Below are 16,369 nucleotides of genomic sequence, written 5' to 3'. Positions count from 1 at the left end.
GATCACCTGAGCAGAGATTCAAGTACATAAGGATGAGGATGCCTCCTTCTTGCTAGGCAGTATATTAAGAGAGTTGGGGAGGAATGTGACTCACTTGTATATATCAGCAGAAAACCAATAGAGAAGAAATAGTAAGTACAGAAATATTTTCTTGATTTCTTCCATCTTAGAAGCCTGAATCAATACATTCAGGATGTATTTGCTAGCATACTTACACTGTCAGTGGATTAAAAAAGTCTTAATGATGTGAGTTTAAATTCAAAAAATCTGTGAACATTTGCATATACAAATTGTTCTAAGGATTTTTTTTTTTAATGATTAGAAGATGTATGCATATGTTTTGTTGGGCTTCATCTGAGAAGAGGTAATACTTCCTTGGTGAGATAGGCAGAATGCCTCTTCTGAATTCATGCCTTCCATCAGTACTTGATTTAAAATAATTGGTATAAATGATCCAGTATCTGATAAACAGGAGCATAAGTTTAATAGCAGTCACCACATTAGCCATATTTCTACTGAGTTCAGTTCTTCTACTGACCGATGTTGTCCACTAGTCTTGAAGAGTCATGCATTTCTTTCTGGTGCAGCAGATTTCTTTGATCTCCACATATGTATTTAGTCCTCCTAAATAGAAAAGAAATACATTTGTCATAAAGACTTAAATGATATGTGCCAGAAAGTACATACATGTAAGAACAACTCTTGTGCCATAACGCAGCAGCAAGCTAGCTAACAAATGTATAATTATCAAAGAGTTCATCAAATGCAAATCTGATTAACACTGAACTCAGATGCCACTCTTAAGGAGAAGCTGAGGCTCCATCTGTCTTCTGCTCTTTTCCCATCCTAAAATTCTGAGCTAATCCCTGAAGGCTCATCTCTCTTTCAGAGATTGACTGCAAATAATAATTAGTTGAAAAGAGAATCCTTTCTGTGCTGGAGATCTACCCTGCTTTTATCCCAGTTTTAATCATTAAAATAATCCTGGGAAATGTGAAGTTTGGGGAGTTTGCTGGGAATTAGTTGATGGTGTTCTCTAGATCTCTTGCAGTAAGCTGAAAGCAGGAATGGTGACATTTTTGAAGGTGTTCTCAATGATCAGACTTTCCTATATCTGTCTAATGGGGGAAGGAGAGCCAGTTTGGTCTAGTGGTGAAGGCACCAGGCTAGAAAGCAGGAGACTCTGAGTTCTAGTCCTACTTTATGCATGAAAGCCAGCTGGGTGACTTTGGGCCAGTCGCTCTCTCTCAGCCCAACTCACCTCACAGGGTGGTTGTTGTGGGGAAAATAGGAGGAGGAAGGAGTATTAGGTATTTCACTGCCTTGAGTTATTCATAAAAATAATAAAGCAGGATAAAAAAAAATTAAAAAAAAAGACTTTCCAAAATGCACAATATAGAGTTTCTAAATCATCCCTTTTCATTTGTGTCCAGTTTTCTTTACTACTATGTGCTGTATTCAGGGCCCAACCATGGCATGTCCTCTGAACGGCCAATGGTTAAAAGGCAGTCTGAAAGTAGAAAGTCTGAAAACCGTTGTTCTAGTCTGTTTTACAGAGAGCATCAGACGCTGATTCAGCTATGAGTTTTACATCTCTTTCACTGGGATCAGAAAGATGACTAGAATTCTTGTGTGTTTTGTTGTCATGCATACAGAGCAACCCCCCTCCCCTCCGTACCGCCTCTGAATTGATGCTGAGAGATAACTAAAGTGGAAAGCAGATTGAATGACTGTTTATATGATGCTTTTGTTAGCATGACAATAATTGCTCTCTAGTGACAGCTTTATATTTCAAATGAAGATAATTTGGGTTTTGTGCTTACCATTGTTACCATTAAGGCCTGTTGGATTCCATTAGAAGCTGTAAGGAAAGATATTAAATATTGTGTTGAAAAAATATTTAATAAACACTTGTAGGTGTGCATGTATTTTGTTAGAATCTCTCATTCTCCACATTTCCTTTAGTCTAATGATACACCTAGTGATCACCTTTGTAAGTCTCTCTCTCATGTACATGCTCACACGCATACAGATACTTGTTCTCTTTAACACATTCACTCATTAACGCTCATAAACACAGGTGCTCAGAGTATGCACTACAGCATGTAATGATACCATTTCCCCAAATTAAAGTGAATTATACATCTTCTCCTTAAAGTAAATAGAGAATATATATAGCATTAATCTATTTTATCTTCCTTTTCAGCATTGTGTAGATAAGGGGAGGGGAGCAATGGAAATTGTACCAGAAGCTTAATTTAGAAATGGAATAGGTACACTGAAACTCATCTTATTCACAGGTGTGATTTTCCTGTTTTTGGAGTGCGGGTGAATCCTGCTGATGTTCAGCAAGATTTGGGACAAAGTTAAACATTATGCTACGTTTTTAGTTATTGATGAATGCAGTGACATCACTCACCCACCCTGCTGGTAGTCTCCATAGAACTTAGCAGTGTTCAAATGTCATCAAATTTTGTATTTTTCTATTTTAGCTATATTAAGCTTTTCCATACTACTGATACCCACAAATATGAGGAATGTAGTTCCCAGAATTCTTAGCCAACATATTTTCTTCCCTGTCTTTCATGCACAGCTGCCCCAGATTCCCTGAATGTGTTAGTTTGGATCCCAAAATCTGTGATTTTTTTTTTCTTCATGTTTTTTCATGTAGCTAGAATTCTCTTTAGAACTGTGGACACTGAAAAAAGCAGGTCTGCACTGCTGAGATTATTTTACTTGTGTTCAAATGAATGCAAATCTAATTCCTTGTTGGGCTTTCTCACGCAGAACAGGATGGAGAATGAGAGGATGGGATGACGTTCTCTGGAAAGCAGGGGTCTTGATTTACCTAATGCAACCATGCTTCAGTTTCAATAAAGGTAACTTAGGACTCAGAGTTGCACTTGGTTTCCTGGTCAGTTGAGAATGGGGGAAGGTCCTTCTAGCTCCCTTTGAACAGACAGCCAAATTCCACAGCATGATTGTTGAAAATCAGTTTTATGCTTTCCCATTATTTTCTGGGAACTGTACTGTTTGTTGGGTATAACACAAACTTGACACAGTTAAATGCACAAAATGTAAAATCCCAGCTCCTACCATAGGCATGACGTGACTTTATCATGCCTACCTTGCATCATTTTCCCATCCTGCTGTGGTCCTTGACTCCCCTAATGTAAATCGTGGCCTCAGAAAATCAGAAGATCTTTATCCCTGATTTCCCATTGATTTAGACTGGTCTTCTCCAACTATGAACTCACCAAATGCAACACCAAGAAAGATTTTCCAGTTCTGTTCATAATTCAGCAAAGATCCTGAAGTCACACTGTTACTTGTAATCTCAGTTTGCAAGACTTACACTAAAGCTTTTTTGAGTGTATATTTATGATGGCTGTAACAAAAAGAGCTATGGCAATATTGACTATTGTCTTCAAGGATTTCTCATCGCTATCTATTATTAAGTCCTCTAGCTGAAGCTGATGCTTTATCTGTTAATCTAAAGAATGGTTGACCTAAGAAATGATTACCTTCTAGGAGCCAAAACACATCTGTTAATGAAAGGAACATTTGAAATCTCAGACTTCCAGACTGTGTATCTTGTCAGCACCTCATCATCTTTTTCTGCAGTATGAATCTTGAGTAAAACCCTCCACTTTGCTGCAGAGACTAATACAAAAGGCTTTTGTGTAAGATTCAGTAAGGAATCTGAAGGTGGAGTTAGCTGTTGCAGTAAAAACAGGCTAGTGATACTTGAAAAACTAAGCACTTTTTCAAGCACAAGCATTTGCTCATTAGAATCCATTTCACCAACACTGAGAAAACCACATGACCTTTTTTCAGGAAGGCAGAAACTGAGGATATAAAAGGATAGGTTTTGTGTATCTCTGGATGGGAGAAAACAGAACAAGTCAGCTTTGGAAACCATTTCTACCTAAGGCACTTAAACATTTATCCAGTTAGAAGTATTTTAACTCACTCTCTGCTTCATTAGAAGTGTAAATTGAATTTCCATTCTAGGTCATTTCCCCCCCTTTTCTTGGCACACAGGCTAACTTTTGTTTAAGTTAACTGACATAGTTTGTCAAGAAAAAAATTATAGGAAATAAATTAAGGAAAATTATCAAGACAATTATAAGATTAATTATTACCATAAAATGGGTTGCCACACAAGATAGATAGATAGATAGATAGATAGATAGATAGATAGATAGATAGATAGATAGATAGATAGACAGACAGACAGACAGACAGACAGACAGACAGACAGACAGACACAGACAGAGTGTGTGTGTGTAAGTTGTTGTCTCATTCACTCTTAGCATACAATGCTAAGAGTGAATGAGATATCGACTCACTGATCCACCTGACATGGATCTACAGTGAGGACATTGGGATGTCATTTGGACTGGAAAAATGTGGCTGAATGATAGTAAAGAGAGGGAAGGTAGTTAAGACTGATGGGGTGGAACTACCAGTGGGCCACATAGCAGACATAGAGACAGCTACAAGTACCTTAATATCCCACATTCACATGGGAACCATGAGGAGGAGGCAAGGAAGACAGCAAAATCCAAGCACCACCAAAGGATAAGGCAGGCCCTGAAGAGCCAGATCAATTGGAAGAACAAGATCCAGTCCATCAACATGTATGCCCTGCCAGTCATCAGATACCCTACCGGTATAATGAGCTGGCCAAAGGAAGACATGGAGGCTGCTGATGTGAAGACCCGGAAGCTCCTCACAATGTATGGAGGTTTCCACCCCAAGTCCAACACCCAGAGATTGTACACCAGCCGCAAAGAGGGTGGGCGGGGTCTGATGAGCGTCAAAGCCATTGTCCTGGATGAAACCAAAGCATCCAGGAGTACATCACTAAGATGGCACCCAAAGATGAGCTGCTGAGAGAATGCCTGAGGCAACAGCAGACATGGGAGGAAGTTCAAGCAGAGGAAGTACCATGGCAAGACAAGCCCCTGCATGGGATGTACCATTGACAGATAGCTGAGGTGGCTGACATTGGGAAATACTATCAGTGGCTGGAAAGTACCGAGGCACTGATCATAGCAGCACAAGAACAGGCACTAAGCATCAGATCCATAGAAGCAGGGGTCTACCACACTAGACAGGACCCAGGCTGCAGATTGTGCAAAGAGGCCTCAGAGACACTCCAACACATAGTGGCAGGGTGTAAGATGCAGGCAGGAACAGCATATACTGAATGGCGCAACCAAGTAGCTGGCATTGTGTACAGGAACATCTGCACAATGTATAGGCTAAACCCTCCCAAGTCCAGATGGGAGATTCCACAGAAGGTCATGGAGAATAACAGGGCTAAGATCCTGTGGGACTTCCAGATCCAGACAGACAGGCAGGTACTGGCCAATCAACCAGACATCATGATAGTAGACAAGGACCAGAAGACAGCAGCGGTGATAGATGTAGCAGTGCCAAGTGACAGCAACATCAGGAAGAAGTATGAGAAGCTGGAGGAGTACCAGGGCCTGAAGGAGAAACTAGGGAGGATGTAGAAAGTAAAGGCCAAAGTGGTCCCAGTGGTGGTAGGAGCACTTGGGGCTGTGACTCCTAAGCTGGGAGAGTGGCTCCATCAGATCCCAGGAACAACATCTGAGCTCTCTGTCCAGAAGAGTGCAGTGCTGGGAACAGCTAAGATACTGCACAGAATCCTCATACTCTCAGGCCTCTGGTAGAGGACCTGAGACTGAGGAAGACGCATACCACCCAGAGAGGTGAGGGGAATTTTTTTTTTTTTTTTAAGAATTTCTTATGGTTTCATGCATCTCCCTTACCTCTCCATTTATTTGGGTTTCTGGGTGAAGCAAACAAGATTTCCATCCATCCATCCATCCATCCATCCATCCATCCATCCATCCATCCATCCATCCATCTATCTTTACAGAGAGTTAAGTCATGAGAAATTTGTAAGCTTCGTATAGTTCTCTTTTTATCTGGCCAAAGTCTTAACAGGTGGTATACCTAGCCAATCTTGGCTGATTTAAAAAAAAAAAAAGAGTTGGACAGTTGGGCATTGTTTATAATTGGATAGGAGACCACTAGTAAATCCCAAATTTGTAGACTAGACCGGAAGGTCAAAGGAGGACCATATTATTGCCAAAAGAACAACATGGACTTCTCCATGTCACCCCAAGTTGAGCTGCTCTTATCTTTAGTTAGTGAGAACCAAATCACAACTGAGATATCTGAGATCTGATTAATTCATCAGTTGCTTCTCTTCTAAATTAGATTTGTAAAGAGGACCTTGTGGATTATTGAAGTAATTTTATTCTCTCTGTAAATGGGTGATGATCCATAGCCTATTTTATGTGCCTGGAAATTCTTGAAATACACTACCAAGCAGCATAGCATTTTTCAAGGGGACATATTTAGACTGAGGGTTGTATATAAGTATCAAACTACTAACAATTACCTGTAGTAACCTGTGTTATAAAGATGTCCACATAGAAGGAAGCACACTTATCTTCACAATACACTAGTATTGTGAAGTATTAGTATTATGGAAGATACAGCATAATAAACCACTTCTCCCATGTGAGCTAGACACTTTTCTATCAGCCTACGGTATTCCACAATGGTCCCAAAGAAAAAGTGTTTTGTTGCTCTACAGATAGAATGGAAATGAAGTGAGTTGGCAGAAGGATGGAGAACTCAATCTCCAAGAGCATCTAAGTGAGTAGCAAAGCACAAGGCTTCTATTACATGAGCCTGAGTGAATGTATTTCCATTTAGCTAAGATGAAGAACCAATTTTGTGTAGTGGTTAAAGGCAGGAGGCTAAAACCCAGAAGACCATGAGCTCTAATCCCGCCTTAGGCACAAAGCCAGCTGGGTGACCTTGGGCCAGTCACTCTCTCTCAGCCCTGGGAAGAAGGCGGCAAGGGCAAACCACTTCCAAAAATCTTGCCAAGAAAACTGTGAGGACTTTTCTAAGCAGTCACCAGGACTCAAAGGCACACACACAACAATAACAAAAGATAAAGGACCCACTTAATATATAATCAGAAATGTAGAACTGTGGTATACATGGTGAATACCATATCTGAATGTTGGCTCTGCTTTGCTTTTGTTCTTATTCTTTTAATGAATAGGTATTCATAAAGTGTTATTGTTTTTCTTATTGTATTTTAACCTGTTATTGTAAAGAGCTTTCAAATGCATTTGTATGGTAGTGGTGTAGAAATATGTTGAGTAAATCATTCAATGGTGCTTGTGTTTCCTGACCATATTACTGGCCCATATTATTGGAAACCAATGACTACTGGATATGTGCTCACTTCTCCATCAAAATGGTCAAGCCTGGAAATTGGTACACAATTGTGCCTCTTCTCTTCTGTTGGGTGGGAAAGTCCACAAAGAACAGGAATATGTTTCCTTTATTGGTCGGAACAAAACAGCCCCAATCAATATGTCTGATATTATATTTTAAGTTAGCTGCCTTTTGATGCAATACAGTTAGCTGGGTGATCCATTTTTCATTGGAGCAAAATTTGAAATGTTTTTGAGTGTTCCAGACATAGGAAACAAACAGAAAACATGGAATAAGCTGTTTCTTCCTTTTTTTCCTACCTGAGGACCACAAAAATAAGTGAAACAGCAGTCCATGATGGCTGCTACCAACCAGCCAATTTTCAGAAAGTTTGGCAAAAGTGGCAATGTTAAAGCAATTAAATAGTCTTTATAGGAAAGAGTTGCTTGTGGAAAAAATAATCAATTGCTTAATGGTTAATTTAGAATCTGTTATTAGAAAAGCATTCCAGTTCTTTGTAGAGAAAACAAAGGTATTTTTATTTTTAAAAAATAAACCACCAGGGGTACTCAACTAGCATATTACAGGACCAAGAGAGAGGTAATTTCTTTCGTCATTATTTATCTACCACTTAGCAGTTGGTTAGCAGAAACCAGCTACAATAACACAATTTAATTTACTGTGTGTGTGTATTAACACGGCTTTTGAATTCGTTATCTTGTTTTTACATGACTTTTTAAAAATTTTAACTGCTACTACCTGCTGTTTATAATAACTCACACATGAATAAGTAGAAAAACAAAAAAATGATTATAGTAATACAGTACTATCCCAGTATACCATCTAAAAGTTCTGATTAGATGAGGAGTCTTGCACATGTGTAAACATATATATGGTGGAATCAGCAGAAATTACACAGAAGAGGAGCAAAAAACAACAAAATCACAGTAAGCAATTACTGGCATTTTAAAATCCATTCTGGAAACTCAGTGGAGTAGAAGAGTAGTATCTTTCACCATATGGAAGGGCTGAGCAACAGTTAATGCCAAGACTGATTTCTATGGTTCATCTTGCCACTCGGCCCCTACAGTTGTTTCAACTATTAGACATAAACTCTTTTTCTGCTTCAAAAAGGGTATCTTGCCATTGGTTGGTGGTACAGATTGTCTACAGTTGACAGCAACGGACAAGACATTTGCATGATGCCTAAACAGGTGCTCAAGTATCCCCAAGGCCAAGAGATAGTATCCTTCTTCGTGATGGCCTGTGGCTTGCGGTGGCTGCTTAGGTTTGAATTGTTCCTATTCTGCACTGGCCACAGGTGCACAACATAGTACTGGTTGTGAGTTGTCTGCTGGTTTCTCTGGGCTGCCACTAACACCATTTCTGAGCTTGGATTCAGAAGTGGGCTCTTTCTGGTGGTTCTCACCTTCAGCCCTTGTGTTGCTAATAGAGGGGAGTGGGTCTCCTGTGAAGAAATCAGGGACACATCTCCTTCTGTTTCTGCCTGTGGAAAAGCCACATATCATTATACCCTGTTTTAGCCTCCTGTACCATGATACCAGCTTCTGGTATCATGTTGCTTCTGGTGGAGCAGACATATTACTGGGATCAAGATTCTCTGCAGCTTTGACTCCATTCTTTGACCCTGGTGCTCATCTTCCTCCGTATCCTTCTAATTTCTCTTCGCTTTCTTCTCGGCATGACTTTTCTGGGTCTTTTTGGAAGGAAACAGGAGTTTAGCTAGAGCTGAACTGAAGGGAGAGAAGTAAGGAACCCATAAAGGCAAGCCTCAGCTTATAAGAGAAACAAAAATGTCTAAAGGACTGTATTAATTGTGTGTGGCTTAGCAAGTGCGCGGTAGGTTTATCAACTTAAAAGACACCCAACATCTAACAGGAAGAGTTAATTCCACCAAATTAGCATGCATGCCTTATTTGGGGAATGGGGGTTGAGGGAGCGAAAGGTCCTTTCAAATGTTACTCCATCTAGCCTCAGCCAGAAGCATCAGAACATGATCAGTATATGCTGCTGTACTAGCAGTTTAAAATTTTAAAAAAGAAACGAAAAGCTCAGCACAAAAACCAGTTACAATGCATAGAAATATTGGGACACCTACTGTAAAATGTTTCGACCTTGAAACGAAGCTTTGTAAGCAGGTATTTAGCTTTGAGCTCAGAATATTGAATACAAAAAGGCTGTTTCGTGATCAAAACATTGAAATGCTTTTCATATACTTGCATAGAATAGGCTCATATTTTTGTCATTATATTTTATTAATATACTTGGACATAGACTAACTACAAACTGTAAGTTCAAACTCTGCCAGCTTGTTGAGAAAATCGATTTAGTTGCCCAATACTTTATTAAAAAAAAACGTGTTCATCTTTTGGTTGCTACTTAATTCTCCCTGCTGCCCCCACCCTAAAGCTCTAATAAATCTTATTAAACAAGGTAGATAATGCGGTCTTTGCTTTAATGACTGAATTCCAAAAAAAAAAACGTGCTGCTGCTCATCAGAGTTTGCACTTAATTACTGTTCCTTAAAGCTACACTCTAATATGCCATGAAGCCGGTTACCATATTGGTGTGAAGATTAATTGGAGCAATTTCTTGCTGAAAGGGAAGTGCTACTTTTAAATGTAAGAACAGTTCATTTCCTGGAGATCTTGGCTATGGGCTGCTTTTTGTCCAGTGCCACTTTGGTCAGCTGTGCTTCTAAGAAGAAAGTAAGTGTCAGTGCAAATAAAGACAATATACTCTGTAAAGAGTATATTGCTAAGTTGGGTTGAGGTGCTTGCATCTACTCCATGCTAGATTCCAGTATTCAACATATTCCTGAAGGTGACTTTCCAGGTTACAAAAATGTTCACAATTGGATTCTAACACATTCCCAGGATGGAAATTCTTGCAAATGTATCTTTGGTGAGAGTACTTATCTTTCTCTACAGCTTATTTATCATATCTGCACCATGCCATTTCCTCTGGAAGTTCAAGGTAAATTTACTGAGATAAAATGTCATCTTCCCTTCAAGATTCGACCAATGGAACCAATGAAGATTGTGCTGATTGCGTTCGTTCTTTGGTAGAGGTGGAAAGGTACTTTTCCCTTCCACATAAGTAGGGCCTGATAATGCTAGTAACTGATGTCAGAGCTTTCAAAATAGCCCTTCTATTTAGAATGTATCAGTGTTCAAACACCAGTAAACATTGGGGTGGATGAGCAAACACTGGTGGAAAACTAATATGTAAAAAGTATATCAAATATATTCTGGAGCTTGACGTGGAAGGAGGACTAGTCTAATGATATCTGGGCATATTATTATTGAGACATGGGAAATTGAATAATCAAGGGAATGTAGTGGGATATCATTGAGGAAAATGACTGTCTGGAATACTTAAAAGGATGCCTGAACTTTACATGAAAATAATTTGTTGTGCCTTCATCATTTTTTTTTTCCCTGCAGTTTTCCAAAAGTATCTCAAAGCGGTGTAATGCACAATAATAAATAAAAATTACACACCCACCCAATAAAAAGGAAAATAGAAACAAACAAGCAAACACACACCATTCATCCAACCTGCATGACTAGATCTTTAACGAGCACCTACAAGAATTAATGGCAGGTGGTCATACACATTTAGGTGAGAGAGTATTCTAGAGTTTAGGCACCCCCCCCCCCCACAAAGAAGGTCTGTCTGTAAGGGACCACTCTTCCTTAGAGCTAGATTCTGATAGGCACAGAAGAACCTTCCCTGATAGCTTGGTAATTAATGAGGTCTGTAACTGCAAAGACAGTTCATCATGTATCTTCTCAAGTTGTTTGTGGCCTTGTACATCATAAGAAAGTCCTTGAAACTAGCAATGCAGTAGCTTCTACACAGAGGTACAATCTGCAACAGCAACTTGAGCATCATGTTTTACAGCAGTTGCAGCTTCTGAATCAAATACAAGGCCAATGAAGTAATTGAAGTGTATAGTAACAAGTACATTGTTAGAAGTAGCTAGGTAATCTGAGTCAAAGTCAGCCCTACCAAGTAGACCAGACCAAGAAACCAATACCATAGGTTTTGATTACCAGCTACAGTACAGTAACAGAATCTTGCAAATCTGAATGTGCTTCCCTCCTCCCTTTATCTTTGTGTGAACTAGGGAGGGGGTTTCCTGAGACATTTTCCCATATTAGTTTCTTGGCCCAGGCTCAAGCCCCGCTTATCTGACTGTTGCCTTGATAGCTGCCCTTCTTCTTGTCCTCCAAGGCCATTCCCTCTTCCCTCTCCAATCAAGGAAATGATGTAGTTGATATATCAATTAAAGCTGGTAATAGATGTTTCTGGCCACTGTTTACTGCTGGCAACTGATATCAGAGTGGCTTCTAGTAAAGTACTCATTTTTGTAGGTGTACAGTTATCAGATTTGGGAAGCAACAAGCCAGATAACCACGAGAGTTTTCTGTACTTCTTCGCTGCCACCAACTGGTAGCCCTAAGTAGTTAGAATGCAGTTGATTTAAACAGAAACAGTTCTATCTGTAGAATAGTGGGCTGGAAAGAAAGAGTTTGTGGTTATTTTGAGTCCCATCAAAGAGAATTGTAAAAAATCGGAGAAAGCATATATAATTTTATTTTATTTATTCATTCAACATTGCAATAGCTGCTCCGCTGAAGAAGTTCTGTGGTGACTCAAGAGCAAGATGGGAAGACGACCAGCTTTCTGATAAGTAAGTACTTTGTGGTTAGCTATATCCACCACAGCAGCCATTTTAGATGTTTTCAATCTTTAATTTCCAAGGTGGCCAACAACAGAAAAATTGCCTATCCTGGTATAAATTACAAGTATTAAAATCAAAAAAGACAGCAAAATGCACAAATTAAAAAAAGTAACTTAATGGGATTGAATTAAAACAGCTCTCCACCAGAAACCATCCATTCTTTTCTTATTTTGGAATTCCCTCAAAACCATTATTTTTCAACACGCCTTTGGTCTGTACTGAGAAATTGTGGGCAACCATCTGGTTTAAGTCCTGATGTTTTAATTTGGAGGGTGGAGTTGGGATTCTGTTTTGTTCCTGGACCACCTGAGTCTGAAACAATTGGAACTGGGTATATAAATACTGTAAAATAAAATATTTTTTATATATTTATCAAACCTTTCTAGTCTGTCTATATCTAGAATGCCTGTTCCAAATAGTCAAGTAAAATCCTTTCCTTAAACATGTGAACCCTGAATCCTAAGTGTGTTTACCGGAAGATAACCCTGTCTGAATTCAGTGGGACTTAATTCTCTAGAAAGTCTGTTTAGGTCTGCAGCCTGAAAACTTATAAATTTAGTAGCTTATGGCCACTATGCCAGGATACTTGCTATAACCATCAGCCCATTTTTATGGCCTCTGAAGGTAAAGATGTGGCCGTATACAGATTGAGCTGCTTTTACCCATCCCATGGAAACAGAAATAGAATGAACTATATTCAGCTGCAAATTAAATCCTGCTTTCCTAAAAATCAGGCTCCATTGAAATGATAGGAAAAATAGCTTTCTAATACATTTTTTGCCTCATACTTCAGAATATGTAAGAATGAAAGCTCTTTTCTTCATTTCTGTTTTGTGGGGGCGGTGGTTCCATAATTAAGGTTACATCCCCTTATTCTGCTTGGCTCTCTTAATCCAAGTAGAAACTACAGAACTTGATCCAAGAATAGAGTCAATTTCTGTACCCTTGGTTCTGCTGTAATACAGCATGCATGCATGTGCTGTCAAGTCATCATTGACTCCTGTGACTGCTTGGAATAGTCCCTGCAGTATTCTTGGCGAGATTTTTGGAAGTGGTTTCCCCTTGCCTTCTTCTTAGGGCTGAGAGAAAGTGACTGGCCCAAGGTCACCCAGTCGGCTTCGTGCCTAAGGAAGAATTAGAATTCACAGTTTCTAAGTCTGATGCCTTAACCACTACACCAAACTGGTTCTCTGTAATAAGCCATGTGCAAATTATAGCTGTCATGGCATAGATATGTTTTATTGTTTTATTTACTTGTGCTTTCATAGCTGCCCAGACAAATCCCTGAAGTTTTCTTGGCAACATTTTTGGAAATTGTTTGCCATTGCCACCTTATTACAACTGAGAGAGAGAGTGGCTGGCCCATGGTTACCCAGCTGGCTTCAGTCTTAAGACAGGACTAGAACTCAGAGGCTCCCGTTTTCTAACCTGTTGCCTTTAACCACTATACCAAACTGGATTTCTGCAGCAATTCTCTATAGATATATTTAGGTTCAGAAAAGCAAGCAGCAAAACATTCCTAGAGTTCCATTTTGTGTTGGCAGGTAGAAGTTAATTTAAGGTGCTCAGATTGCAAATGATGAGCGGTCCACTCAACCTCAGCAGAGAGAAAAGTTTGGAAACAGGGTCTCTTCTTCATTGTGTTGGGGCTCAGGAGCATCTTTTGGTCCATCACTGGCTTTAGTAGGCCCTGTCAGTGTCTTAGTGAGTGCTGTGTGTGATTTTTCTTAATAAAGTATTTCTGTCCTGGCCAGCATAACCTCACCTGAGTTCTGTAATCAGCATCCTTTCACTCAGCAGCCCTGTCCTGTGTCCCTAACATGCCATGATATAGGAGAGATGCCCCAAGTGATAGGTGTCATTAGAGTAGGAAGTGGCATCTCATCTCAAGCCATTTAACCAGCCTCTTGACTTGTGCCTGGACTCTGATGAGAAGCTAGGGCCATTTTAAGAACACCGTCATATAATTGGGGAGGCAGCAGGAAAGGGTCAGCTGGAATTATTCTGGGCGCATCATTTTGCATTGTCAAAGCTGTAGTCCATTCAGTGTTAGCCAATATGTTTGTGTTTAATTCTGGGAATGAAGGCATCAAGAAGGAGAAGGAGGAGGAGGAGGAGGAGGAGGGTAAGCTGTATTAGAACACTGAGCAAACAGGACTCCATGCTCTAAACACATGAGGTTATTTATTTATTTTTTTTAAGCTTCCCAAAAGTATCAGCTACCAATAACAACTATCCCTTAAATCCAGAATAGGAAATAAAATGCCCTCTAATTGTTTTGAAAGATGATTTCCACAATCCTTTGCCAATTTTGGAAACTAGAGCTGATGGAATGTGAAGTCCAAAGTGTCTGGAGGATGCTAGGTTGCCTACTCCTGCATTGTTATTCCTTGAATCTATGCCAGTATATTGTATTGTCTATTGCCTATTTTAAAACAGGCCTTGAAATGCATGAGGTTCCCCCATCTAGTCTGGGCCAGTGGCAATTAATACAGGACTTGAGCTATTAAGCTGCTGCAGCTAATGCTGCAACATGCAGGATGTGGACTTTCACATGCAGACTGCCCAAAGTTTCAATATACCTTCAATTTCTGACATATTAAAAGGATAATGTTCAGGTTGGACTGGGGTGATACTCCTTTCAGCTATGAAGCCCAGTTGAGTTTTTCTGACTTGACTCCATTCTTCCTAATCTGATATCTTCTGGATTTGTTGGAGTTCAGCTTCTAGAATTTCTAGCCCAGATGACCCGAGGCCAGAGAATTTCTGGAAGCTCCATTCCTAACATCTGAAGAGTGCCAAACTGGGAGAAGGGTCTCTAACGTATCTCACATCTCTCTGTGTAGTACTTTTGAAGCCCTTCGCTTACCTGCTCTCATGTAGAGCTAAGCTGTAGGGCGCACAGACACTCTTATCATTAAGTCCTAAGACAGCTGGCTCTTTGAAAAGCTTCAGAGGTTTAAAATGAAGGTTTGCATAAGGTCGACTTCAACCATGCTTGGCTGAAGTCAACCCCTTGAAGGGCTGATGACCCTTGTCCATGATTGGGGATCCAGCCTCATTGGAGTTTCAGGTACCAAACGGGGCTGCATCCACATTCAACTAAACGTGCTTACTGCCCTCATGTTGGCTTTCTTGATGAACTTTTTTAGATCTTTTGAAACAGACAGATATATGGGAACAGGGCACTCGGGTGTACTCATACAACCCCCTCCCCCATGCTCTAAATGCGAGCAGATGTTTATCTGGGGCTTAGGTTTGCAGTGAACCTTATCTTGAATTCTCTACTGCAGAGGCAGGATATGCATGTTAATAAAGAAATCTCTTTCCTTTACAAAAATAAGCAAAAGGGAACGCTCTCTTCCATATATTCCTGCACGTCATAGCGATAATACTCCAAGTGATATTGCAATTTTGCCCTTGTCAGAGTGGTTTGAAATATGCTAGCCCTGCAAGGCAAAAGCCTGCCCTCTGGGTAGTAGATATTGCCTTATTCTGCCCCTGCTGCAGCAAGAACTATTAGGATCAGGGCCTGGCTGTTGAGAATTTTAATTCATTACCTACTCTTGTTATTGAGTTTGCAGAAAGTTAAATTGGTTTTTAGAGGAAGAATTTTAGATATGGAATGTGTTAAACCGAAGCATCTTTTCAACAAATAAATGACTTGAATTTGAATGCAAATGAAGGAAGACTTGCAAATCACAAAATATGAATATCCTCTCTTTTCATTTGGCAGCAGTATGTATCTGAGCATTAATCCTCTCTGATCCTGAGAGGCAGAATTGCATGGATGTTTACACATGAGTGCTCATTGCTGGTGTAACCTACAAAGTTTTCGCAGTGCTTCTATCTCCGTTTTATAGTTGAATTGCTAAAGCATATAAAGATTTGTTGAATTCAGTCAAGTGATTTAAAGTCCAAATCCTCATTAAAAAAATCCAAAATCTTCCTCCGTCCTAATACTTTAATTTTAAACCATGTTTTCCCATCAGCAACCCAAATTTTAGCCACATGACTGAGTGATTACTATTACTGTAGTCTCTTTTGAACAGAAGAAATTGCAACAGTATAAAAGATACTGCGTGGGTTGCCTGAGCAAAAGTTTTGGTTTTATTCTTCTTGATAATGTAAGCAGGGATAGGAATGAATGACATCTCCCATCGTTCCTGGGCACTGAGTCAAGCTGATTGAGATTACAGGAGCTGGAATTTGTAGGATTTGGAAAGCTACAAACTTCGTTTTCTGACTGAATGTCATATTTAAGGAACAGCCAGTGGCTTTTACAAGCAGCCACATTGTCTTCTGTTCCTGAAAGACTAA

General features: G+C 39.8%; 1 protein-coding gene across 3 annotated transcripts in view; it reads left to right on the top strand.

The window, feature by feature from the left end:
• The window catches only part of LOC112541622 (uncharacterized), a 174,764-nt gene that overhangs the window by 51,348 nt on the left and 107,047 nt on the right, over nucleotides 1-16,369 (top strand). For all 3 annotated transcript variants that reach the window (XR_015794384.1, XM_088132024.1, XM_088132023.1), the window contains exon 2: nucleotides 11,932-11,998. Coding sequence is in view for 2 of the 3 variants with exons in the window: in XM_088132024.1 (XP_087988150.1) it covers nucleotides 11,932-11,998 (67 nt within the window). In the remaining variant the exon portion in view is untranslated. The remainder of the gene's footprint in view (nucleotides 1-11,931; nucleotides 11,999-16,369) is intronic.

The sequence above is a fragment of the Python bivittatus genome, unplaced genomic scaffold (assembly GCF_059951505.1).
Source record: "Python bivittatus isolate LINGU-HERP-01145 unplaced genomic scaffold, Pbiv_v1 ctg000980_np1212, whole genome shotgun sequence".
Lineage (NCBI taxonomy): Eukaryota > Metazoa > Chordata > Lepidosauria > Squamata > Pythonidae > Python > Python bivittatus.
This window is presented reverse-complemented; position numbering and strand designations above follow the sequence as displayed.